We start from the raw sequence: 26,627 nt of genomic DNA on the forward strand, positions 1-26,627 counted from the left end.
ACAAGTGCAGGTCAGTACAAACAACAGTACTGGTAGGCATCATAGGCCAACTAAGCATAGTTAACACAATTCAGAAAATAACGCAGATAAACAAGTAAACCAATCACACATGAAACAATATAATCGTAACTGAGTATCTGTTCACACCTATGTAAGTATCTAACCCCAATATAATAAGTCTGAGTATATCTAATCCTGAAACAATAACCACAATAGAATCATCACAGTCCAATCATCAACAACACAATCGTCACAATACAGTCATCACGACATCTCACTCAAGTCGTAATGCAACGCAGTGCAATACTGTTATAAATGTGATGCCATGCCATGCTATGCAAATGAGGTGTACACATGCACTCCAGACGGAAATATCGACGTCTCGGTAGCACAACCCAGCGTGACTCGCAAAGTCTAAGCGTCGCCCGTCCCGGATCTTTGCCAAACAGACAGACGGGACCCTGGCTAATTGCTCACATGGGGAGTCTCACCGGCACCATCTTGGGGGACTCGCAGAACCTATGCTTTTCCCCGGAATAACATCGGAATCGGCCATGCAACAATAATGCCCGAATATAACCATCAGACATCGGCCTCCTCACAATCACTCAAAAGAGTTATCAAATATCAGTTTTATAAATCAACGATTCCGGAATTGAACCTCGGATATTGGCCTCCTCACAATCACTCAAGTAAAAGAGTTTATCAAGTGTCAATTTCATATAAACAACGATTTCGGAATAGATCTTTGGACATCGACCTTTTTCACAATCACTTAAGTAAAAGAATCAGTTTCGCTCAATCAACGATACCGGGTCATCACCGGATATCATCCATGCATGATAAATATGAGAGAATGCGTGTAATGCATATGTCAATCACCAACAGTCGAATTCAATATCACCAATACAGCAATGGTTATGCCAATAACGTATCACATCACATTACCAACAATGGGTCTGCCAACATATATCAATAACTCAAGTACCAACAGTGGGTACGCCTACAATATATCAAGTACAAGTACCAAAAACGGGTATGTCAATCATATTCCAAATCAGGACAACGAGCAGAATTCTATATCTACCGACTACACATGGCATCAAGCCAACACAATTAAACAATCGACATGCATAACGGGGTGGCTAGTCCCAACACACATCAGGGCCCAACCTAAGGCAATATCCATCCCAACTCCACACCCGAAGGTTCACATGTTGTCTCCGACATTATAATCTATATATGGGATTCGCTATACGAAGTCTCACCAAACGTAAACCACAACCTACCTGGACTGCCGAACCGCAACACCAACAAGTCACTCTATCGCCTTGCCCTTCATCTAAAGCTCAGAACCAAAGTAATCTAAGAATAATTGAATTCTAAATGAGAAATCATGGAGAATGATACTAATATTGCTATGAAATCAATTAGGTCCATTTTAACCCTAGAAATTGGGGAAACTGGCCAACAAGGATAAAACGAGAAATTCGCGGGTAAAATACCAAATTGTATCCTAGGTAATCATAACTCAATCATTAATTGTTGAATTAACTCAAGAATTGTCTCAAATCGAATTTCAAGTAAAAGCCCCCAAATTAGGTATGAACCATCGATGCCTTAATTCCCATTTCCCATCTAATGTCCCGAAGTGTATCCGAATGCATTGGGAACCGAACCAAACGCACACACAAGTTCTAAATGACTACCCAGACCTCTCAAAATTAACGCGATTTCGAAAAAGGTTCGCTTGCCCAAAAGTCAATTTCGGGTCAACCACTTTCACTTTTAAGCTTATATTTCCACCAAAGTTACCCGAATCCAGTATAGACACCTCAGGAAGCGTGTCAACGGTCCCCTCGGGTAAAAAGGGAGATAATCAATGCTCGGGAGCAGGAGAAAGTGCCAAAAGAACTATAACGACCAAACGGGTCATTACAACTAAATTAACTAAGATCACCATTACTTTAATACGACAAAATTTAACTCAGAGATCTCAGAAATAAGCCTTACCTTAGCATGATGTCGTACAACTCGGGAACACTAACCAACAAGCATATATTCAAGCTCAATAACCACATAGGTAATCACAAAAATATAGTACAATAAACAATATCATCTCTCACTAGCCATAAGTAACACAATAACCACTAGAGTCTTCGTTTCTGTTATCCAACCAATGTTCCCTATAGCCTGCGACATACTAGAACTTACCAATTCATACATAACTCTCGAGTCGACTTCACATTATACAACCTCAACATAACTCTCAAATTATTAGCTCTTGTTTCAAACGATCCCCCTTTTTCCTTAATCAATCTTAGTCTAGATTAGAGATTCAAGCTTATGGTTTACTACTTCGTGAAATCCCATCTCACTATTAGCAAGACTCACCAATTAAACTAATATTTAAAGACTATTACTCAATTCTCAATGCTAAGGTAGAAACTCATCTTCTCCACTAGTCCCCATATATTTGCACCATTAATTAAAGTCTAAGATGATAGATAATCATAAGATGAGGCAAGCGAACTCAGCCCCGAAAGAAACAAATTCAAGAACTTTCCAAGTTACCCTAAGTGTTTCATGGGAACTGTGTTGGATTTAAGAGAATAAGTACTTCGGACTAAGTGTTTTAAAAACACGGCTACTGTTTCTCGTCGACCGTTGCGACGGTCAAACCACCGCTGTAGCGGTGTCGCTATGGCGGCCAAATGCCCGCTATAGCGGACCGAAAGAAAACAGACCATCGCTATAGCGGCCCATGTTCCGCTATAGCGACATCGCCATAGCGGGACATGGCCCGCCACGGTGGACATATTGAACCATGACTGACTGCTGGCGGCGAGGGGCTCACTGCTATAGGGGTGCCGCCATAGCGATACAAGCCCCGCCGTAGCGGTCCCATTGGGCCAGTAAGCTCTACTTTTTTCCAGTTTTCCCCTCTATCGCCCAACATTTCATCCGAGGCCTCACACAGATAAACAAACATGTATATTAATGTAAAAACACCATACAGACTCACCTGTGGCCTTGGAATCCCTAACGGAAGTCTAAATTCCTGCGTAAACCCCCAATGGACTCAATACTACTAAACAATAATCACAAACCGCTCGCATAAGGGTTTGGCGGAGGGGTTTCCAACATTCGGAGAAGAGCAAGACAAGGAAGATCATATACCAATTGGAATTATCTAGATACCAATTTGAATGAGGTAGCACGAAATAATGAAAGAAGTGGAAGTTTCCTAAGTGTCCCATTGCCTTTCGCAGATAGATACAGAGCTCTTTGTACCAATTCGCAAAACTCTACTAGACATGTCCTTGCACAATGAGATTCACGAACCTAGGCTCTGATACCAACTGTCACGACCCAAGTTATCGATGGTGCGGGCACCTACCTTATTATCACTAGTAGGCGAACCATTACCCATTAATCCATTAATCATTAGCCAATTTCAACTTCTTTAATCATTTATTAACAGTCAATAGATAAGTCAATGAATGAATAAATAAAACAAGTCATAATTAATAGATAATATAAATGCCGAAGTCTTAACTATTACACCCCCAGAATCTGAAAGTCATCATACAAGGACTCTAACCAACAATGTCTAAAGAATGAAGTATATCTCAAATATAATAACAAATAATGTCTAGAATGAAATTAAACATCTGGAAAAAGAGATCTTCAGGTGGCATGGCATGGGTAGAAGCTCACCTTCGGATCTGATCGAGCAAACTAGCTTCAAGCCATAGATATAGCCTGGATGAAATCTCTGGAACACAATCTGCACTCAAAAAGGGTGCAGCAAGGTAGTATCAGCACAAACACTATGTACCGGTAAGAATCATAGGCCGACTAAGATTATTTCACACATATAAATATAAAATCTACAAGATAAACAGATAGGCACTCAATACTCAAATCCAAGTCACAGAACCTCTCATAACAGAATCACAGCCTAAGATGAAGCCTCTAAAACACAAGTCTATCAAGTTTCAATAATCTCTCCTGATAATAGTTTCAATAATCTCTCCTGATAATCATAAGTCCAAGTTTTGTCCTTCGGTAGAGTCACTAGTCCACAATTAAACTCAGTCAATGGTCATAATCAAAATAAGAACAAAGCGAGCATATAATAATGCAGAATAAAATGTAATAATGTGCAATGCAAAATATGATAATGTGCAATGCAATGCACTGGCCAATCACTGGAACTGTACACACATGCTAACTGATGTCATTACTCAGTAGTCATGACCTGCAGGGACCCATGGTGTCCATGTACCACTCGTTCCGGATTCACTCCTCAGACCCGAGCATAAGCCTCCGCTTAGGAAAGAACCTCGGACGTGGGGCCATATCAATATATCACTCGTTTTCGGAATGAACCTCGAACCACGAGCCATAATCTAGGTCACATAGGTGCCTTTCCATATATCTGTACGTAATTGTATTTTCTGCCCTCTTATTATCCATGCTCAAATCATCAAGTACCATGTATCAAATAGTATCACAAGTTCAACAAGAAGATTATATTAACTTCTTCACTAATTTCACATCACAATGTGTGTCTCAACGTATTCCAGTTCATTAGTATGTATGGACAATGAACAATTAGCAATATCAATGTCAAACACAAGGCGTCATGCCGAAAGTCTTCCAAATCATTTCTATCATCCATGAGTGTATGAATGCATAAATGAGTGTAAACATAGTAAATCAATGCAAACCAGTAAAGCAACAGTGAAGGTACAAGCCACAAGTCATATCAAGACTTGGATCAACTCAACCATGAAATGAATCATACAAACCGTCTCAACCAACATAAGAGTCTATGCCCCTCTTTACTTCCTCCTATAGAAAGTACGCCTCGTAACTAAGTCTTGTATCACGAAGAAACTGCACTCTTCTATATATTATCATCAACAGTAAATCATACATCAAATTTTCATCTACGTACTATGATAAATATATAAACCACAATTTAGGTCTAAACTTAGTATCCTTCCTTTCTCCGATAATATATGTCACAATAAGAGAGAACTAAGTGCAACACGGCAATTTAGGTAATAAGTCTAATCACAATAACAGGGTAACAAGCCACACCATCAACAATAATCAACTTAGTAGAAATCCATCCTGAATCACCACAGTAAGAATACAACTACACCTTATATTTCAATACATAACGTAATGGCGACGAGCCCACAAAATCAGAAGTCATACTAATCTAGCTAATATCCAACCAAAACACCATGTCTGATGACCTAATCATGCTTTCTCCCATCAATTCTACACAATATATATGTTTTGCTAATCAAAGTCTAACTAAAGTAAGACATAACCTACCTGGAATGCAGAACAAGAGCAACGAACTATTCCACACGAGTCTTCTATTTCCGAAGCGCCTCATAATGGTCAAAGTCTAGCAATATGATAATTAAGCATCAAACCATGTATTTAAACAGGAAAAACAATTTGGGGAAGAAGACCCACTTACTTCTACTCTCTTCAATGGATGAAACCATCCTTTAATGGTGAATTTATCATAACTTCTATCTCTACAATCATTAACCTTCAATCCATGGGTTTCTAATCAATTACCCTTCCAAATAGATTTTAGGACAAAATTTCCATTTTTATTAGAACCCTAAGTCTCAACATGCAATTTCAACCATTAGAAATCAAATTCACTTCCTAAAAGGTGATAATCTATATGTTACACCTCGGAAAATCTTCCGTTGGTATGCAAGTGAATGAACTAGTGAGGAGTACGAGTATACGATATTTCCATAAGTAAGAAACAATGTTTGATGACCCTAAGTGAGATTTCAAGGGCATCCGATGTTAGACGAGAAAGTTGGCTAAGATGAGGCAAGGCGTACGATAGGTATGGGAAAGGAAATACGAGTAATGAGTTAGCAAGGCCTAAATGATGACTTGGAGAAGAGTGATAACGTCCCTTATATTGGTACGGAGGTGTTGAACAAGTTTGAAGAAGGTTCCATAAGGATTGGAGATCAAACGAATCGACGAAACGAACTTCGGAACCACTGGGGGTTATACGGCCAAACATACTAGCCGTATAAATTATATGGTCCGTATGTTTGGGACTGTATAATCAGCCCAGAAAGGCAAAAAGTTTTTGGACCAAATATACGGCCAGACATACGTTCTATATAAATTATACGGACCGTATGTTGGTCCGTATAAGTGGTCGGGGCAGATATTTGGTGCATTAAATAAAGGGACCAAGGTTATTTCATTTCACTTCCACTTCACACCCCTTATCTCTAAAACATCTCTCTACATATATTCCACAATAATGCAAGGATATTTGGTGATCAACAACATAAACCAAGTGAATCAAGTGTAAGAAAACCATCAAAGATCATTTAAAGTCAAGAAATCTCATGGAGGTAAACTAGGGTTTTTGCTCAAGTGGAGTATTATCAACCAAGGATTGTTCCTACAACATCTAAGGTAAGATTCATGATATTTCTATGTTTTTAAGGTATTTAAGAGTTGAAATACTTGGATTGTAGAAAGGTATGGCAAAATGGGTCATGAATATGGAATAGTGTCATTTTGAGAAATAGTTTGAATTGAGTTATGAATCTTGAAGTATTGTGATGCAAATGTGTTATAAATGATGTGGATAACATGAGATGAGTAATGTACGTGAATGGACATAGTCGTGTGTTATAGCCATAGATGTAAGTGATCGAAAGAAAATTGAGAAATGTGGATAATGTGGATGAATAATGACTATTGTTATGGTATTGTGAATGTATCGTTGACTTTTGGGAGTTGATATACGTTATGGAGGAATGTCGTATAAATAAAGGAGATGTTGTCTGATATTCTCTAGATTTAGTCATATATGCTAGCTATCGATTCTAATGATAGTATGACTTCAATTAAGGTAGAAACGCTAGCATTGGAGGAGAGCGCGCAAATGTAGAGTAGTTGAACGGAAAAGGTATGTAAGGCTAACCCTTCTTTCATAAGGCATGTTTCTCTGGCCAAACGTCTAAATCTTCTATGAAGCTATGATATCCTTCAAATGATTTGATCTTCCGAGCTTGTAAGCTCACGATTCTTGACTCGCTACGATTGTACTAATCCCTCGTATGGCGAGTAAGCCTATAGAGATAGATGTGGTGAATGACGATGATAGTGATAATGATATCGATGATAATGGTAATAACGATGACGATTATGATAATGATGTTAATAGTAGAGAGGCTTATGAGCCATGACGTATATGTATCTATGTACGACTGTCATGGAACCCCGAGCTTATGAGACCGGGTAAGATATGCAAATAAGTATGTATATGATTACGTAACGCGCGCACACCTCTGCAGATGGTACGGACAGCCCTGATGCCTTGGTAGGGCCAGGTAGATGTAACCCTGAAGCCTTGGTAGGGCCAGGTATGAGTAACCTTGAGCCTTGGTTGGCCAAGTATGTATGAAACACCGATCCTACGTGGTCGGGTATGCTATGTAAATGCTATGTATATGATATGATTATGTATATGATATGAATACGAATATGATATGACTATGTATATGAATGTGAATATGGGACATGTATACGAATACGAGCACAAATATGGTACGGGTACTATTATGAATGTGGATAATGATGTATGTACACGTATTAGAAATGAAAAGTTCCTAAAAAGGCAAGTAAGTGCATATGACGATGATATTTCCATCTCCCATTCTATGCTATTTCTTATGTTGCTATTTATGCTTATATATTGATATTGATCATGCTTTACATACTCAGTACATTCTTCGTACTAATGTCCTTTTGTTTGTGGACGCTGCGTCATGCCCGCAGGTGCACAGGGAGACATGTTTGATCCATAGCTGCTTTCTCAGAGATTACATAGCAGAGCTCCATTTCATTTGGATCTATAGCTTTTGGGTACTTATTCTTTTGTGTATATAATTATGGGCATAGCAGGGTCCTGTCCTGCCCATATGATATGTTATACTCTTCTTAGAGGCTCGTAGTCACGTGTATATGGTTAGATATGTCTGGCCTTGTCGGCCTATATTTTGTATGTCATTTTGATAGCCTTGTTGGCTTATGTACGTTGACGTGGCATAGGTACCAATTATGATATAAAGGCATTGTCATCCAATGGGACTAGCATGATGAATGAGTAGAATTATGTGTTTAATTATGTGGCTCACCTAGATGTAAGCTTAAGTGTAAGTTAAGGGGTGCCCGGGTAGGCTAGCACCTGGCGCTCGTCGCGGCCCTCTAGACGGGTCGTGACACTATACTCCTAGATGATTAATCAACAACCCACCAATTATTTAAGGGTTAACTAATTCTAGGGTTCTAGGGTTTTCAACCACCATTGATGAACCTTAAAATAATCATGGAACTTGAAGAAGAAAGGAAAAGGAACAAATAAAGATGGGGACTTACCCTCCAAGATGCTTTCACCAATGAATGGAGTGAATTTTGCCTCTTTCTCTCTTTAAAAATGACTTTGGAGTCTTGGGAATAATGTTTAGGAGTTGGAGTATAAAAAAAGATCATTCTGCCCCTGTTGGTCGCTGGCAGCAATCTCCAGACCATTGCAGCAGCCTTTTGGTCGCTGCCACCGGCCAGCTGGAACAGTCCGTACTAAAATGCTCATATCTCCCTCATACGGAGGCGAAACATGATGATTCTTTTTCCTATAGCTTCGTAATTTAGGTATGGATCTAATGGTTCAAACCTCACCCAAAAAAAGGTTAGATGATCAATATGGAGCCGTTTATATCCACAGACCTCTAGCGAAAACACTGAATACGATCGCGACAAAACCCAAACCCATCTGAAACTCTTTGGAACCTTACCAACACTTTTGTACAAGTTCAAAATCATCATAATAACATGTTGGAACTTTCAAAATATTGACACAGGGTCATCCTAACCCGACGTTGATCGTGGTCAACTCTAACTCGCTAACTTAACTAGCTTCTCCCTCAATGACTCAATTTATACTCAAACCTTGCGGAAACCAACCCAATGAATTCATTATGTCATGGATCATACTAACCGGACTTGGGGAAGGGTCAACGGTTCAAAACACTATAACGATCAAACGGGTCATTACATTAGATACCAATTTACCCATTGTTCGTCCTCGAACGAAGAAAGGGAGTACGAAGGTTGACGATAAGACTTCCGGACTTGTACTATTTATTATTTATGATTTGGTAGACTATTTATCCATTCAAGTGTTCATTGATTGTTTAAGTATAAATGATTTAAGAAGTTAAAATTGGCTAGTGATCAAAGAGTTAACGGGTAAGGGTTCGCCTACTATTGATAATCAATGAAGTAAAAGAATTAAAAATATAAAACATTGAAGAAAGAAAGTTTACCATGAAGGCCCAATGGAAGCCATAGATGTTGGGAGTTTTCACATTAGGGTTGAAATCTCTCGACAAATAATCAACAGTCAACTTAAAACTTTTATGACCCCATGGATAGTTATTAAATGCCTCATGATCCTCCGAGAGTTTAATCAAATCAAGTCTATATTATTCTTTACATCTTTTGCCCAAAGAATAGAATGGACAAACCAAACTAAGCACAATGACTTCTTGTGCTTTCTTGACATAGTTTTTGACTTCAAGTCTTCAAGCAACTGTTCTGCCTTGTAGCTCTTTCCAACAATATCCACTAAATCTAAATCATCATCAACCTTTGCTTTGCTTTTCTTTCCTTTCTTGGCTGTCTTGGATGGCTTGGGTGTCTTTTCACTCTTCTTTAGTGTAACTGTAGGAAGAGGCTAAGAAGGAGCATGAAACCTCAGTTCAGTGATTATGGAAAACTCTTTGATTCCAAAACAAACTGGCATGCCGCAGTAGTTTATCCATATCTCATCAGTTTTGCTACAAATAATTTTTCATTTGAGAAGACTATACACAATGGTCATTTGAAACCTTCCAGTGTTGTCCTCAGGCAAATCTAGATACATCCCAAAACATTTGGCCTGAAGAAATCCTCCAAGTCCTCATCTTGAAGTATCTTCCTAAAGTAATCAAAGGGCTTGCCTGTGACTGATTTTACAACAAGATCACCATTCAAATCAGCTAGTTTATCCGTTGGCATCTGCACACGGAACTTCTCAATACTGAAAGTTTTGACAACTTCATCAGTGGAAGGTTTGTCAATATCAGTCCCAATAGAAGACTCAACAGCTCCAGTCATCGACCTTTGAAAAGAAGAAATTTTATCCTCTTCTTCTTCTTCTTCTTCTTCTTCTTCTTCTTCTTCTTCTACTTGATCTGCTTTACTTTCTTGGCCAGAAACTCCTGCTTGAAAGGTTTCCTGTTCAGCAATTTCTTTAGAAAGAATATTTGCTTGTTCAGCAAGATCATCTAATGATGACCCCTTGGCTCTTTTACTAACTGTAGATGATTCCTCTTCTTTTCTTTTTCGTGGAGACATATTATCTGCACACAGGAGAAAAACAAAAATAATTTTAATTGACTTGTGCATCATTCAAAGTAAAAAAGTAATGATTTTTTACAACAGCTGAAGCATATGTTGCGACAAGTGTGTAATATGTTAGAACAACTCCATCATATGTTCTAACAACTTCATCAGTTGTTGCAATAGATTAGACATCTGTTCGAAAATATCAATACAGTTGCTGCAGCTTCCTCAGCAGCTCTATTGATTATTTCCAACAGATGGATAATCTATTGCAACAACTGATGAAGTTGTTGGAACATATGATGGAGTTGTGAAAATATCATAACAGTTGTTGCAGCTTCCTCAACAAATATTTTAACAATTTCCAACAGATTGTGAATCTGTTGCAGCAGATTACTCAGTTGTTGGGTAAAAACAAAACAAAGGCAAGGCCCTTTTTTCCTAAGCCATACAAGGACAACAACCGAACAACATCTATTTCACTATCAGCAATATCAGTGTACATTTACAAACACACAACCGTAAAAAATTGAACAAAATACACACCATTGAAGAGACACACTACCCATGTTCTTCCTCTTCTTCTTTAACCAAAATTCATCATTTTACTTTAATTTCAAACCCTAACTTTTGAACCAGAAAAAACATCTATTTCACTTCAAACACACAACCATCACAAGTTAAACAAAATACACCAACCTCAACTGTCAAACAACTGCGGAAGTTGCTATAACAACTTACTCAGCTGTTGGAAAAAATTAAAAAAAAAATCAAACCCTTTTTCGAAACCCTAAGGAGAACAAGAACACAAACAATACCAAAAATCATAATTTCACAACCACATACACTATTTAAAAACACAAAAAACCCAACAAGTGGAACAAATAGAGCAAATAAGGGTTTTGTCAAGCCCAACAAGCCCTTTTTTCGAAATCCTAAGGAGAACGAGAACACAAACAACACCAAAAACTATAATTTCACAGCCACATACACGATTTACAAACACACAAATCCCAACAAGTAGAACAAATGCAGCAAATAAGGGTTTCTGAAGCAATAAACAATAAAATAAACAACATTGAGGACAAACCCATGTTCTTCTTCTTCTTTTCTGACCAAAATCATCATTTTCGCACTTTGATTTCAAAATCGTAACTTTTAAAGAGGAAAAAGTTGAGTAATTTTACCTGAGAATAACTTGAAGAAGCAGCAGTGATGAGAGAAATGAGAGCAGCAATTCGTCGATTTTGCTTTTGAAGAGGTTGATGAGGGACGGATTTGAAGAAGCAGTTGAGTTCCCCAGCTCAGTTTGTCATCTTCTAAGGAGTAGTTGAGTTCGAATGTGAGCTTTTGATTTTGATAATGGACCGATGTTGATTTTGAAATAAATGGGGGTTTGGATTAAGCGGATTGGGGTTTTTTTTTTTTTGTATTTTGTAAAAAATTAAGAAGTTTTAAAAAATTAATTTTGGACCCCAATCTCCCTAATCACAAATTTAATTGGGCTTTGACTTGGGCTGGTCAAATGTGTCACCTATAGTAATTATAAGACATTTTAGTCACTTTGAGTTAAATTTTCCTAGTCACCCATCCTAATTTATATGACACTCTTTACTTTTTGGTAATTAATATTCTTCTTTTAATCATTGGAAAAGGGTCAAATATACCCTTTGGCCCTTTACTGTCAGATAGTTCAAATATACCTATCGTTATATTTTCCCATTAAATAAAACGTTATACTTTCAGTCCAAATATATCCCTCTTATTATAACTTGGCACAGATTTGCCCTTAATTTTAATGGAAAGATACGTGTCAAACTCAAAATCAAATGACACGTCCCCCACTTTAAATATTTGAAACCCATCATTTAACCCGATCCGACCCATTTTCATTATCTTCTTATTCTTTTTGTGCCGGAAAAATGATATTTCATCCTCCATCTTCTTCCACAAAAGAGAATAAACACACTTCCACGATTAATCTAAGACCAAAATTTTACTTCCAGTACTTGAAGCGAAAACCCAGCAAGACAAATCAAACTAGAACTCCCAAAAAATAAAAACCCAGATGAAAAGTGACAAACATGGTTCCAAAAATTGATCAAAATCAAAGAAAAAGAAAAACCCAACAACAATAAGAGCAGTTGCATTTGCTATCACCCCTATTCTCTCAGTTAGTGATACAAAATGGGCATGAAAAAAGAAGTTGAGAAAGGCAAAAGAGAGTACCTTTTCAGTTTGTGGAAGAACAAGATGGAGATTGCCGGAGATATCATTTTTTTTTCTTGTCGCAAAAGAGAAGAAGAAAGAAGATAATGGGTCAACCCTCCAAATTGTCGAGGTCAGCAAAAGTGTTATATGATAATGTGTTCCATTGATCGTGATTTAGAGAAGCTAACTTATCTGCAACTTGATTAGCTTCTCTAAAACAGTGCCTGATAATAATACCAAGTCTAGCTACAATCCTGCTTATATGCTTAATGGTTTCTTCAATCCTCCAAGGAACATCCCAATTGTTATTTATAAAATTATACAACACAAGGAGAGAGTAAGTCTCACCTATGATCATATTGTAGCCATTGTCTAAGCACCAATTTAGGCCAAATAAGAAAGCACTTTTGACTCAGCTTCATTGCTTGGTAATAGTTGGGTCTATGAAATAAATAACTGGCAAAAATCTTATTGCCGCTAAATAGTTGGCGGTAAAAGTATTTTTTGTTATAGTGAGAGAGTATTCAACTATGAAACAAAAGAAATGATACAACTTATTCCTAATTACAAACCCCTTTAAAAACCAAAGTGTTTCCAAACTAACTAGGCCAAACTAAGCCTATCAATTGGGCCGAGTCGGCCCGGGACCGGACCATAACTGGCCGGTCCCCGAACCCGGTAAGAGGGTGGCGGGTTGGGCTAGTGGAAAAAATTAGGGGGCTGGGCCGGACATGCCATTTAGACTGGTAGCTCGGCCCACCAACAGCCCGGGTTCTAGCCCACCTGGGGCCCGACCCGGCCCACTTCGAATTATTTTTTAAAAAAACATCATAAATAGGCATTTTTACATATATATGACAGATTTTGTAACTTCCACCATTTCTTCTTTTTACTCCTATTTCTGTAAAAAAATAAGTTGGTAACACCAAATATTATGGCGGCAGAGAAAATATCTTTTTGTGAACATGATTCGAGCAAATTAATATAATAACACTATTGAGCATCATGGATATTATTATAAAAATAATCAATTAGCATAATTAAAAGGAAGATAGTTATGTCAAAATGATGTGTCATCAGTCATCCCTACTAATAGCTGAGTTTACAGAATCATTAAAATGAAATAAAAAGATCAACTCATGAAGAAATTGGAAGATAGATTGTGATGAAGTACGAAAATGTAGAACAACCAATGTCTAAGATCTTATTAGTTTCAAATATTTTATATATAATAATAATTAAATATTTTTTAGCCTATTTGAAATGTCGCCGCCGATGATGGAAAGATGACAATCTGCACATGACATTAAGACTTAGGATCAGATGAGATAATTAAATTAAGAACTTTGGTTTAGTATCATAACTCATGTGCATTGTTCCCATTTAGTTACTGTGTGATTTCATTTCAACCTTTTTTTTTGGGTTAAAAAGACTAGCTTATTTATAGCAAACAAAAAACTTCCTAATTTATGTATATCTTGTATATGTTAATGGTATATTTGTGTATATCTTGAATATGTTGTTGGAATGAATACTCCCAACGACAAATTAAGTGCTAAAAATTATAAAAAGTTGAGAATGTGATACAAGACTACATAAGTAATTTAAAATAAAACTTCAAACTTAAATTGATAACATTGCAAATTTAAAACATACAAACTTGAACGGTTAACTTATTACAAATGAAAAGTTCAAAATGCTAGCATCGATGGAGAAATTTAAAGAAGAGATAAACTTCAAAGTTCAATTTTGTGCCTTTTGTCCAAGTGCCTACGTAACGGACCGGTACCCCCAAAAACTGGTTCGGACTTATGGATATATTTGACAACAATGTTGACATTTAACATGTTCTCGTCTACTAGCTCAAAATGCAACCACACCGGACTTCAAATTGTTCTTCGGACTAGAGGAGGAGGTGGAGGATTATAATTATCCATTACATTTAAATTTTGAAATTTGAACTTGGAAGTTGGAAGAGAGAGAGAGAGAGAGAGAGAGAGAGAGAGAGAGAGAGAGAATTAGATGAGTAGGAAATTTAGGAAAAGAGGATAGTAGGGAATTGTGAGATAATATGGAGTAGAATGAATGGTATTTATACATTGAAAATAGGCCAAAGTATAATTTAAGGAATTTAATCGTTAAAATAAAGTTGAAGACAACTAGATTTTAAAGTATCAAACTTAATAAATTTTAGTATTAGATTTTTTTTTTTAGATAATTAAAATCCGGCCCAGCCCACTTAGCCGACTATGTACCCCTACCCGGGTAGGGGGCTGGGCCAGACACCCTTTTCCCTCCTTCAACCCGGCCCACTAACTATGGCCTAGCCCTGCCCCCGACCCCATGTGACTAGCATTTATATGGCCTGGCCGGCCCACTTGACAAGCTTAGGCCAAACAGACATCATAAACAATCGGATTTACGCTGTGAAGTCGCGCTCTAGTTTCACATCTCTCTCAAGTGCATCCACAGCGGCATGCTACTACTGCTCACACATATAATTCTCTGAAGTGCGGAATTGCGGGCTTTTCAAATCGAATCATAATTTGGATCCACTAAATTAAATTAGAAAATAGTATAAATGGCTTGTTTGCTAATACGTATCTATATTCCACACAGAGCTGAACCCAAGATTTGAGCATAACGGGGGCACCATTATCTTTAACACGCCAATTACTAGCGACAAATTAGTTAGGCGTGCGACTCTTAAAAAACTTATTGATTACAATAGCAAAGTACAAACTCCAATATTATCAAATATAATTAATTTGGTACTAATATAACAAAAGTACATCACTAACTCATACTTGAACTCAACGCGTTTCATTTTTTGAAAATGGTCAATAGTAGCATCATTGCTTACAGTTGCAAATACCTCCTTTTTAAAGCAAGAAACTAAGCAATTATTTTTTAAAAAATAACTAATAGTACCATGTAATTCATCTTAGGCTCATTATCATCATTATGTTATTAAAAAGAGGATAACTAACGAATAAACTTCTCCCAAATCCATTTTAAAAATAAAAACAAGCCTGACTTTTCAAGACCTTAAGTTGATTGTACAAAATCCCAAGTTTAAGAATATGATAAGATTTTAGGCCTTATAAGATAATATAATGTTTAATTAAATTAAATCTATAAAGTTATGCATTCCTCGATCCCAAGTGATTAAATACTATTATATAGTTGTATAATAAGTAATCTATATTAGTCACTAAAAAAGAATGAAAACTTTACCGTAGGAGAAGTCCGATCTTTGGCTTGAATTTGATTGCCGGAAAAATTAATGAATATCGACAATAGATTCGCCTATAGGTGACGTTCCTAACTTAGTGATTTGTGAGACACTTGATAATGGAAGAATGGAAGAAGGGTTTGAGAATGGAGAGAGCCAAATGAGTTTCTTTTTGCTTATTGTTGGGAAAAGATGAGTGGGAAGTGGGAAAAGATCTTTTGAAATTTGAGGCTTTTGGGGGGAGGGATTTAATGAAAAAGTAAAATGGGAGGGGGACTAAACAATAAAAAGATTAAAAAAAAAATCTGCATTAAACGCGTGTTTGTACAACGGTTTACTGCACAAATTATAAAAATAATAATAATTATAGGAGCCGAGATTTTAACTCGTGTCGCGACCCATGAGCATCAGCTCAGGGGCGCTCCTACAAACTGAACTACTTTAACAATTATGTTTAAGGGGTCCTTTTAAAATATATGATAGGTTTTCAAGGTATATAAACATATATATATAGGGTTTTTTCCGAAGTTATGGGGCGCCGTGTGTTGCGTCCAAACGCACACACAAGTATATGTAGTCGTACAAGTAATATAGTGATTTTAGAAATCGGATGTCGAACGCACAGGGAGTTATGATTAACCGTCAACTAAATTAAACTATCCAAATTATCTATACAAGAGATGAAATTCAAAGATTGTGATTATAAACTAATTGATGGTAAAAGAGACAAATAGTGAACTTCAACAAAGAAAGAGCGGGTTTTTATATTATCAATGAGACGAATGTTCAAGGGTTGCGGTTGGTTCACCAATCCTGTTGAGTTTTCGAACTATTTCCCTTTAATACGAATTGTTGACGATTGCTAATTTATCGGATTATTAACTCTCGGAGTATTCTCCCGAACTACTACTCGCCTATTCAAAATAGTTCGCCGCTTATATTCCTATGGAATTGACTTGTTAAGAACGCAATTCGTTTATGGTATTTAATTGAACGCGGCGCCTAGGTATATTCCTATCCTAGCCACAAATCCTAGCCCAATTGTAGGGATAATCAGATCATGCCCTCTTTAATCCTTCTCTAATCTAACAACATCTTTCCCAAGCATGTATATTAGATAGTCGATAGAACCTAACGGTTGGCCAAACAATCAAGCAATTATGAACAAAATTAAAGAAGCAATCAAACTCAACAACTCATATTAAGATAAGAAATAATCACCAAACATCAATAATCATGGTTTACCACAACCCTAGAACGAGAAGTTTAGCTCCACATAGACATGGAGGAAAAGCAATAAATCATTCAAAGAAACTATTCAAACTAGTAATAAGGAGAAGAAACGATAAAACCCAATAATCTCCGGCCTCCACGGCGGCTCCTACTCTCTGTAGGTCAAAAGTCTTATATTCTAATGTAAAAACGGCTATTTATAAGCTAGGGAAAATATGAGATAAGTGGGCCCAATCCCGATCTAAATAGGACAACTGACGCCACTTGTGCGCTGGTTGTGCGTCGCATGGATAGTGCGTAACCTCCTTTATGTTCTTCCTGTGCGGCACATAACCAACGCATGGTCTGTCTGAGATTCAGGAATGGTGTTTTTGTACGCTGGCTGTGCGGCGCATGGCCAGCGCATGAGACCCTTCAGTGGTCAGATTTTGCCTTCAAGTGCTGGAACTTCCTTCGCAACCTTCAATCGACGTACACAGCCTCGGAATCACACACAACTGCCTGGAATACCCTTCGTTGGTCCTTGTTGTACCTATTCATATAAACATATCAACATAAGCTCATATACAACAATTCACATTCAAAACTGCGATGAAAGTGATAAGAAGTAAAGTGTAAATGACACTAAATCTAGATATTTGTGCCAAATATCATTGTGTTCCCCCTTTTAGACTTTGCTCGCCCTCGAGCAACCACTTATCATACATTCCCTAGTACTTTACTTAGCCATGCCACTCAAACAGGTCTACATCAGAATTCGGTGGATATGCAAGTTTCGAAATTGCATTAACATACACATTGAGCCAATTGTTGAAAGTCGTGCCAACTGCTTCAAAACCACCATTTTCTTATGCTTCAAAATTCTAGCAACCAAACCTTTCATGAAATGATACGTTCAAAAACATGCATATGACTCCAGACACCACTCAAGACATAAAGAACCTGCTACTTGACCGAGCGGGAGTACTTCATCCATCTCCTATTAATTATGTGTCCTCACCCAAAAGAGAGTTGTCCATATCTCACACAAAGTTAACGACTTATTTCAATGGACATAAGATGCAACAATATCGCTCACTCTCACAAAGATTATCTAATGCTCAAACATGACGAACCATAGGCTTTCCCTTAGTGTAACCGTTCAGCAACTTAGAGTGAGGTGAATTTAGGATCACTTAGGACTTGTATGGTTGCAATGTAGGCTTAACGGACGGGTAGGATATATTTTGGAAAATAGTGACTAACCTCCCTAAGCACTTTTAATTCCTTACAATCATAGTTCATTTTTGCACCATCCTTCATCACTCATAGCATTCATCCACATGCTACCCATTCTATCTTATCAACACCCATTTATTTTCTCAAGTTTAAGCAACCTCTTATTTTCGACATACTAGTGGGAGACGACATTAAGAACGCAGATAAAAAACTAGACAGTTCCTGTTTTGCAGTTTTTTTTTTTTTACACTTCCCACTAACCATCATCTACCCGTCAGACACACCCATAGACTTCATTTTTAATTTCATTCAACAACCCTCCCTTAACTTCACATCCTAACTCCAATTCAATAAGTAACCATCAAAAGTGCCTAAGGAGTAAAACAGGGATAAATTGGGTCAATAAGAACAACGAGAGTAGGCTAATTGACAATTGTAAAAAGAAAAGCTAAAGGCTCAACGGGGTTGACTAGGGATATACATACACAAAGGGTAGGCAAGCGACGTTTCCAACTTTGGCTAACAAAGAAATTCCTAGATCACTTCCTAAACTTCTCACTCAATTTCACTTCACAAACACCCCGGGCAAGTTCTAGTCATCATTATCAAGCATGGATCATACCAGAGTTTCCTCACATTACACACAGCACATAATCAACACAAAACAGATTCATACAACCATCTAGTCAAGCAACTATCACAAATCATGCCAAGTGGGTCATACATGAGTCAATGCAGTCTACTACAGAAATGTTTTGAGGTAGGTTGCCTATTTTTAAGCATGCTTTTTAAAGATTTTCAAGAAAAACTTCATGGTTTCCACATTCCACCTAACCTGAGCACCTAGCATTCGAGTGGTCTGACAGGCTTGACTCTTATGACTCTTTTACAAAAACTAAAAAATCTAACCCGGTTCAAAAGTCCCCCCTTAGGAAATAACCGAGGTCATAAGAAAACCTAAGGGGGTGGATGGTGTGTGCCACTAACGAGGGACTCAAGAAGCTACCAAGAAAACCTAACGCAAGAAACTGGAAATTTCTTCTTTTTTTTTTTACATCCGATTTCTCAAAGACTCAAACACTAATCAAAAAGAAAACCTATGGCAACTTGATCACCATCCTTAACCTCAAAATGTTGTTACAAGGGACGTATTTCCCACCCCACACTTAAATCATGCTTTGCCCTCGAAGCATCTAGATGGAAAATTTTAAAAACAAAGTAAGGCAAGAAATACTCCCTGAGGCCCACTAGGGCCTAGTCATCATCCTCATCATCCCCAGCCTCGCCACCTTCTTGACAGGCCGTTCATGCACATATCCATCAGCCAAGGGGAACTCTTTGTACCTCTGGAGATTCAAAACACAAACATCCAACTTCGTTAGCAAATCTTAAACCAAGTCACGACCCCACACTTATTGCAAGCCGTGTGTTTATGCATTGAATGTTCATCTTTCTTGATGTTCGGGTACTCTCATGGCTTTAATGACTCTCCAGTGGGGTCGTGAAATGACCCCACACTTACTTCCCACTATGATACACAAAACTCAAAACAAAGAAGTTAACTAATTTTAAGCCTAAAACGACAAAATTAATGAAATAAAGACTATTCTACAAAACAAGGAAAAGCATGTTGAATGACCTACGGGTGTTCATGGCAATGCCCTATGGTTTAGAATGTTGTTTCAAGTTTATTTTCTACTCAAGACTTCACAAAAATCACACGAAGCTTAATTGAGGAATTTTTATCAAGCAACTTGTGGGCATAGAACCATCCCTTGAAGTTTTGCAACAATGGAGGGTTGTAAATCCCTCTCTTATGTTTAGGAATCATTGTTCTAGCATCCAACACTCTTTACAAACAACACAATACCGAAACATCCATCCAAATTCGCCCAACCCACAAACCCTTGTTGATCAATCTCTCAACCCAACGAAAAGGGGAAAGAAGGAATGGGATTTCATTAATGAAAACACACGAATTCTTACCTTGTGTTGTAGAGGAGATGATTTACACTAATTTCCTTCGAGTTGGAAGGGATTGGGAGAAGGGTTTTGGTGTTTGCGTTCGGTTGGGAGCTGTTTTAGAGAGAGAGAGAGAGAGGGGGGAGGGGGGGGGGGGGGTTGTGAGAAGTGGGGAATCAGTGGGGGGTCGGCCGTGTCTTTTTCTTTTAAAAGAATTTGAACTGGGCCGACCTGTGCGTTGGCCATGCGTCGCATGGTCAGCGCACAACATCCCCCTTTCTGAACTTTATATTTAGAAAACTTTTGCTCTTATTTCCCTTCATGTGCTGGCAACGCGTCGCATGACCAGCGCACAATACACCCTTTTTTGAACTTTGTACTTAGCAAAATTTTTGGCCTGCTTACCCCTTGTGCGAATGCCATGCGACGCATGGGCATAGCACACACAAACCTGGAGTTGTTTCATTAACTGCTTCGAGTGTTTATTGTTCCTGCTCATTATTTGGTCCTGCAACATGAACACACACATGACATATATGCTACAAAAGTTGGGTTGCCTCCCAACCAGCGCCTTAGTTAACGTCGTGGCACGACGTGAATCAACTTCAACACTTTTCCCTCCACCTTGAGGATATGAATTGCGCCCCTAATTTTGCATCAAATTTTCTGCTCCGCTCCTGGGGAGGTGGTGTGAAAATAAAGGAACCAAGCAATAGGTGTCGCATCTTGCACTTCTTGGCCCTTAAGTGAGGAATGTCGTTTTTCCCTTTTGGTGTGGCAAATTTTAGGATATAAGGGTCTTGTTCCTTATTTATACACTTCTCCAAAAGCTTGGAGGGCTCGATTTCCATGTCACCAACCAAACATAATGTAGAAAAATGTTTAGAATGAGGACCAACACGCCCCAACTCTGAAACTACCGTATTTTTTACATCCTCACTCATATGCTCCCCCTCAACATTGGCATCATCAACAATATTCTGATCAAATGGTTGGAATTTCTCTTCCTGCTCCACAAGTAGGCCAGTATCCACAATAATTGGTGGTGGGGCGTCAGACATCTCCACCCATTAGAGCCTGCAGGTCATGGATATCTAAGTCAAATTTGTCTATCTCTTGTCTGAACTCTGTTCTACCTTCTATCAATTGTGTCGCCATGTTTGTGAGTCCATTGCGGAGAAACTCATGAAATTTCATTTGTTGAGCTTGTTCCGTTAGCCAAGATTGGCTCACTATCTTTGCTTCTTCGAAGTTATCTCCTTGTAGGAACTCGCTCTCTTCTTCTGTTTGAGGTTCGTCTTGGGTATTGGCTAAGCCTGTAACTTGCAGATTACAAGTTTCAGACTCGGCCTGCATCTCTGTGAGTTTGGCACGAATCCTTTCCATGGCCTTCTCTAGTTCTGCGTTTTGCTCTCTTATTAATGTGTCTTGCTCCACTATTTTTTTCATCATATCTGTAACCCGAGCAAGCCTCTCTGCATCCTCCACTTAATTACTCCTGTTAACATCACAAACAACAAGAGAATCATAATAGGGGCTAGGGGATGGGGAATAAGAGTTAGGACAACCATTCCAATGGCCATCTTGACCACCACATAGACTACAAACATTCCGCTCAAAGGATTGGGTAGGTGCGCACAACCCATTCCCGAAAATATTATGACAGTGTTTCCACAGGTGGGGTCCTCCAAAAATCAGACAAGAATCACCAAAATAGGCACAACCAATATTCGACCAATTTTTATTCCAAGATGCCATATCAAGACAGATATCCAAACTACTAAATAAAAAAATAAAAATAAAATAAATAAAAAACTTGAATAGACAAAAAGAAAAGTAGAATCTAGATAAACAGTTAATTTCTAACTCCCCAGCAGCGGCGCCAAAAACTTGTTGCGTCCAAACACACACACAAGTATACGTAGTCGTACAAGTAATATAGTGATTTTAGAAATCGGATGTCGAACCCACAGGGAGTTATGATTTACCGTCAACTAAATTAAACTATCCAAATTATCTATACAAGAGATGAAATTCAAAGATTGTGATTATAAACTAATTGAAGATAAAAGAGACAAATAGTGAACTTCAACAAAGAAAGAGCGGGTTTTTATATTATCAATGAGACGAATGTTCCAAGGTTGCGGTTGGTTCACCAATCTTGTTGAGTTTTCGAACTATTTCCCTTTAATATGAATTGTTGACGATTGCTAATTTATCGGATTATTAACTCTCGGAGTATTCTCCCGAACTACTACTCGCCTATTCAAAATAGTTCGCCGCTTATATTCCTATGGAATTGACTTGTTAAGAACGCAATTCGTTTACGGTATTTAATTGAACGCGGCGCCTAGGTATATTCCTATCCTAGCCACAAATCCTAGCCCAATTGTAGGGATAATCAGATCATGCCCTCTTTAATCCTTCTCTAATCTAACAACATCTTTCCCAAGCATGTATATTAGATAGTCGATAGAACCTAACGGTTGGCCAAACAATCAAGCAATTATGAACAAAATTAAAGAAGCAATCAAACTCAACAACTCATATTAAGATAAGAAATAATCACCAAACATCAATAATCATGGTTTACCACAACCCTAGAACGAGAAGTTTAGCTCCACATAGACATGGAGGAAAAGCAATAAATCATTCAAAGAAACTATTCAAACTAGTAATAAGGAGAAGAAAAGATAAAACCCAATAATCTCCGGCCTCCACGGCGGCTCCTACTCTCTGTAGGTCAAAAGTCTTATATTCTAATGTAAAAACGGCTATTTATAAGCTAGGGAAAATATGAGATAAGTGGGCCCAATCCCGATCTAAATAGGACAACTGACGCCACTTGTGCGCTGGTTGTGCGTCGCATGGCTAGTGCGTAACCTCCTTTATGTTCTTCCTGTGCGGCACATAACCAACGCATGGTCTGTCTGAGATTCAGGAATGGTGTTTTTGTGCGCTGGCTGTGCGGTACATGGCCAGCGCATGAGACCCTTCAGTGGTCAGATTTTGCCTTCAAGTGCTGGAACTTCCTTCGCAACGTTCAATCGACGTACACAACCTCGGAATCACTCAAAACTGCCCGGAATACCCTTGGTTGGTTCTTGTTGTACCTATTCATATAAACATATCAACATAAGCTCATATACAACAATTCGCATTCAAAACTGCGATGAAAGTGCTAAGAAGTAAAGTGTAAATGACACTAAATCTAGATATTTGTGCCAAATATCACCGTGTTCCCCATCCTTCAAGGTGGGTCCGCCCCTGATTTCCACATGGAATTTCGAATAAACTAATACACAGTTAATCGTGTGACTAAAGCGTACATTACAAAATCTTAAACATAAAATCCGATCAGACAATAATGCACAACTATTGCCAAATTTATTAAAGGATTATTTCCTGCAATAGAGGTAACCAAACGAGCTCCTAAATTATAAACTCAAAACTCCTGGGATTAATCAATCGTCTTCATCACGGGATTCTCTATATCCACCATAGTTGTCTTCTTCATCACCTCCTCTATCGTGAACACGTGATCGTCTATGGCCACCGTACTTATCTTCATCACTTCCACTATAGTCATGATCGCGTGACTTTCTAGGTCTACCAGAGTTATCTTCATCAGATCCTATGAAGTGATCACGTGAATGTCGACGTCCACTATATTCTTCTTCTTCATCAAATTCTCTTGCACGTGATTTTCTACGTCCACCATATTCTTCATCATCACTGCCTCTACCAGAACCCGACTGCAAGTGAAGAATTGTCATTTTTAGTTAATCTTGCTTTTAACATATGTATACTGATAGTGTAAAAAATTTATGCACTATAAAGCGCCCTTTAAGCATATGTGATGTAATTATTCTTATTTCAAAATAGAAGTACGCATTATACCCACTTTAATTAAATTATTAAGGATTTCCAAACGAGCTACGCTATTTGTTTTTTTGTTGTAAATGTTTTGTTTTTCCATGGACAATAAGATTCGACATATTTGATGTATCTGCATTTATAGAATCTTTCATTTTCGTCTTGTATTTTAACCTATTATAACAGACTGCTAATTTCATTTTGCGGGTAACAAATCTCAGTAATTATATCCAGTCATCTTAGGTAACCTAAATTTTTTTTTCTTCTACAATCGGTATATAAAAGTTAAAGTCCTCGTATAATTATACTCTAGATTAGTTTTGGGTTTTAACATATAATAATATCTTACCCCAGCTGTGAAAGTGAGTCCAAGTTTTATCTCTCCACAATACTCTTCATCCTTGACAACATTGTAAGAGCGTGTTGGCACCTCTCCTTCGCGTAGCACTTCATGTAAGGGAATTCTGTTTCGTTTAATAAAACCGAAAAACATAGACAAAAAATATTACCATTAGACAACATGAATTAAAAGAAAAATGATTAAGATACTGTTAAGGAAATGAATGAGAAAGATTATCAACGTTGCTTCTCCAACAAAATCATCCGAACTGAAAGTATCTTTGTCCATAATCTTGAGGGTGATCTCTTCAGTGTCATGACCGATGGTGAAAACAAAGGTCTCATTCCACTCAGGTTCAGATCCTTCACCTATATATGGAAAGCCACTTAATATTCAAATATTTACTCGGAGAAAACTTATATATATTGCTACTGTAAAAGAACTTTTATATTATATTCATAAACAATAGGATTAACAACCTAAAACTAACGCAATATATACATGACAAAATACATTTATAATATAAAAAAATTATTCTATTTGTGTGATCTAAATCCATTTACTCAACGTAATAGACGGAAATTCAAGGTTTAGTTGAAGTAATTAATTAGAGATACCTGATGCAACACTACTTTCCTTCTCTTGAGTCCGACATGTGATGACCACATATGGATTCATACTAGCTGTTGAAATTCGACAAGCCAATTAATCAAATCTATTGAACTAAGAGATGAATGATTAGTAATGTAGAAAATAAAGAACGAGTGGCCATGCCACCTAGTGTTACATAATCAATGGACATGACAAGAAGGAGTTCGATAATTGATGCTGTTGTAAAAGACATGATAGTTAAAGAACGACTGAAGTGCTAGTTGACATTCATTGGTAATATACAGGGACGTATGCACGCACACACATATATATCCGTTGGGTCTTTCAATATGGATACATTAATTGTTTCGTTCCTATATCTTTCTAAAGGAATAAAGATCTCTGAGAATTATTTCCTAAATCAGAAAGAGAGTATTTGGATTCTCCCAATAACTAAAAACTGTAGCATGCCTGAATTTAACTGAAGTTTGCATTGGTGGTGGATGAACTGGATTGAAAAAAAGAGGAATTCTAATTGAAATATTTGCACCATTTTATAACGGCAGGGGTATATTTATACCACTTTTATAACGGGAGCGTATTTGCTCTAAATCGCAAAATTGAGGGGTATATTTGCACCTTTTTCCTTAATCATATGTACTATATTTGCATATGTATAAAATTAAGATACAAACAAAATTTACGTTGTCACAAAAAGGAAGATGTAGCATCAATTAGGTGCCAAAGGTGAAGGAGAACAACTATTTGTTTTCTCTTCCAAATTCTTGATAATGCATTGAATCATTAGGATCAAATGCCCAAACACAATATTTTCCTTCGCCTTAGCAATCAAGATAAATAGAATTAGAAAATGGAGTTTGTGAAGATCTTACTGAGCCAATTTTGGTCTTCAAGGCCTTTGGCATTTTCAAGAAGAACTTCAAGCGTCCCACTTGGCATCTTCTTTGGATCGAAGTACTTTGACAGAAACACAACAAGATATTCAAAAGATGTACAAAAGCTTCAATTCAGACCTGTTTTCTGTTTTGAATGATGGCCTTTGGACCTGTTCAATGCTCATTTTAAGTAACTAACCCAATCACTAAAGTCCACGTGGTCAATAGTGTGTTAGAAAACAATATTTTTTGATGGATTTGTTAATTCAATCTTTTGTTTAATTTTTTCCACCGCTAGATAGATAATTTGATGAGCCAATTTTTTTACGTGTTTTAGAATACGGTTAACCAACATGTTAACTAATCCCGGTTGGATTCACTGGTCAAACCTAGACAAAAAAATAGGCCAATTTCAAAGGAGACAAGTAATTAATCATTAGACCAATAATAACTTCTTGATTGCAATAGTTGAAGTACTTAGCAAAGACTCAAAATAAGTAAGAATAAAAAATTCCATATAAGTTTTAAATTAGTCTATATTTTGACTTTTTAAAATTTGTTGTAAAAAATGATCAGCTTCTCAAGTAAAAGCAAAATT

General features: G+C 37.5%; 1 protein-coding gene across 1 annotated transcript; it reads right to left on the reverse strand.

The window, feature by feature from the left end:
• Window positions 1-23,636: 23,636 nt before the first annotated feature.
• On the reverse strand, window positions 23,637-26,208 carry LOC132634779 (elicitor-responsive protein 3-like). Its single transcript, XM_060350883.1, has 5 exons — window positions 26,027-26,208; window positions 25,160-25,225; window positions 24,784-24,910; window positions 24,552-24,666; window positions 23,637-24,081 (listed from the first exon to the last, which is right to left on the reverse strand). Exons 1-5 carry the CDS (start codon window positions 26,091-26,093, stop codon window positions 23,791-23,793), a joined length of 666 nt encoding a protein of 221 aa, XP_060206866.1. The 5' UTR covers window positions 26,094-26,208; the 3' UTR covers window positions 23,637-23,790.
• Between the last annotated feature and the right edge of the window lie 419 nt (window positions 26,209-26,627).

Source organism: Lycium barbarum, chromosome 1 (genome assembly GCF_019175385.1).
Source record: "Lycium barbarum isolate Lr01 chromosome 1, ASM1917538v2, whole genome shotgun sequence".
Lineage (NCBI taxonomy): Eukaryota > Viridiplantae > Streptophyta > Magnoliopsida > Solanales > Solanaceae > Lycium > Lycium barbarum.

Bases quoted from the DNA above. Each gene is read 5' to 3' on its own strand.
- LOC132634779 (XM_060350883.1), bottom strand. From the start codon at position 26,093: ATGCCAAGTGGGACGCTTGAAGTTCTTCTTGAAAATGCCAAAGGCCTT. The intron at 24,667-24,783 runs GTTGATAATCTT...TAAACGAAACAG, and splicing joins GATTTTGTTGGAGAAGCAAC to AATTCCCTTACATGAAGTGC. The intron at 24,082-24,551 runs GTAAGATATTAT...CTTCACTTGCAG, and splicing joins GACTCACTTTCACAGCTGGG to TCGGGTTCTGGTAGAGGCAG.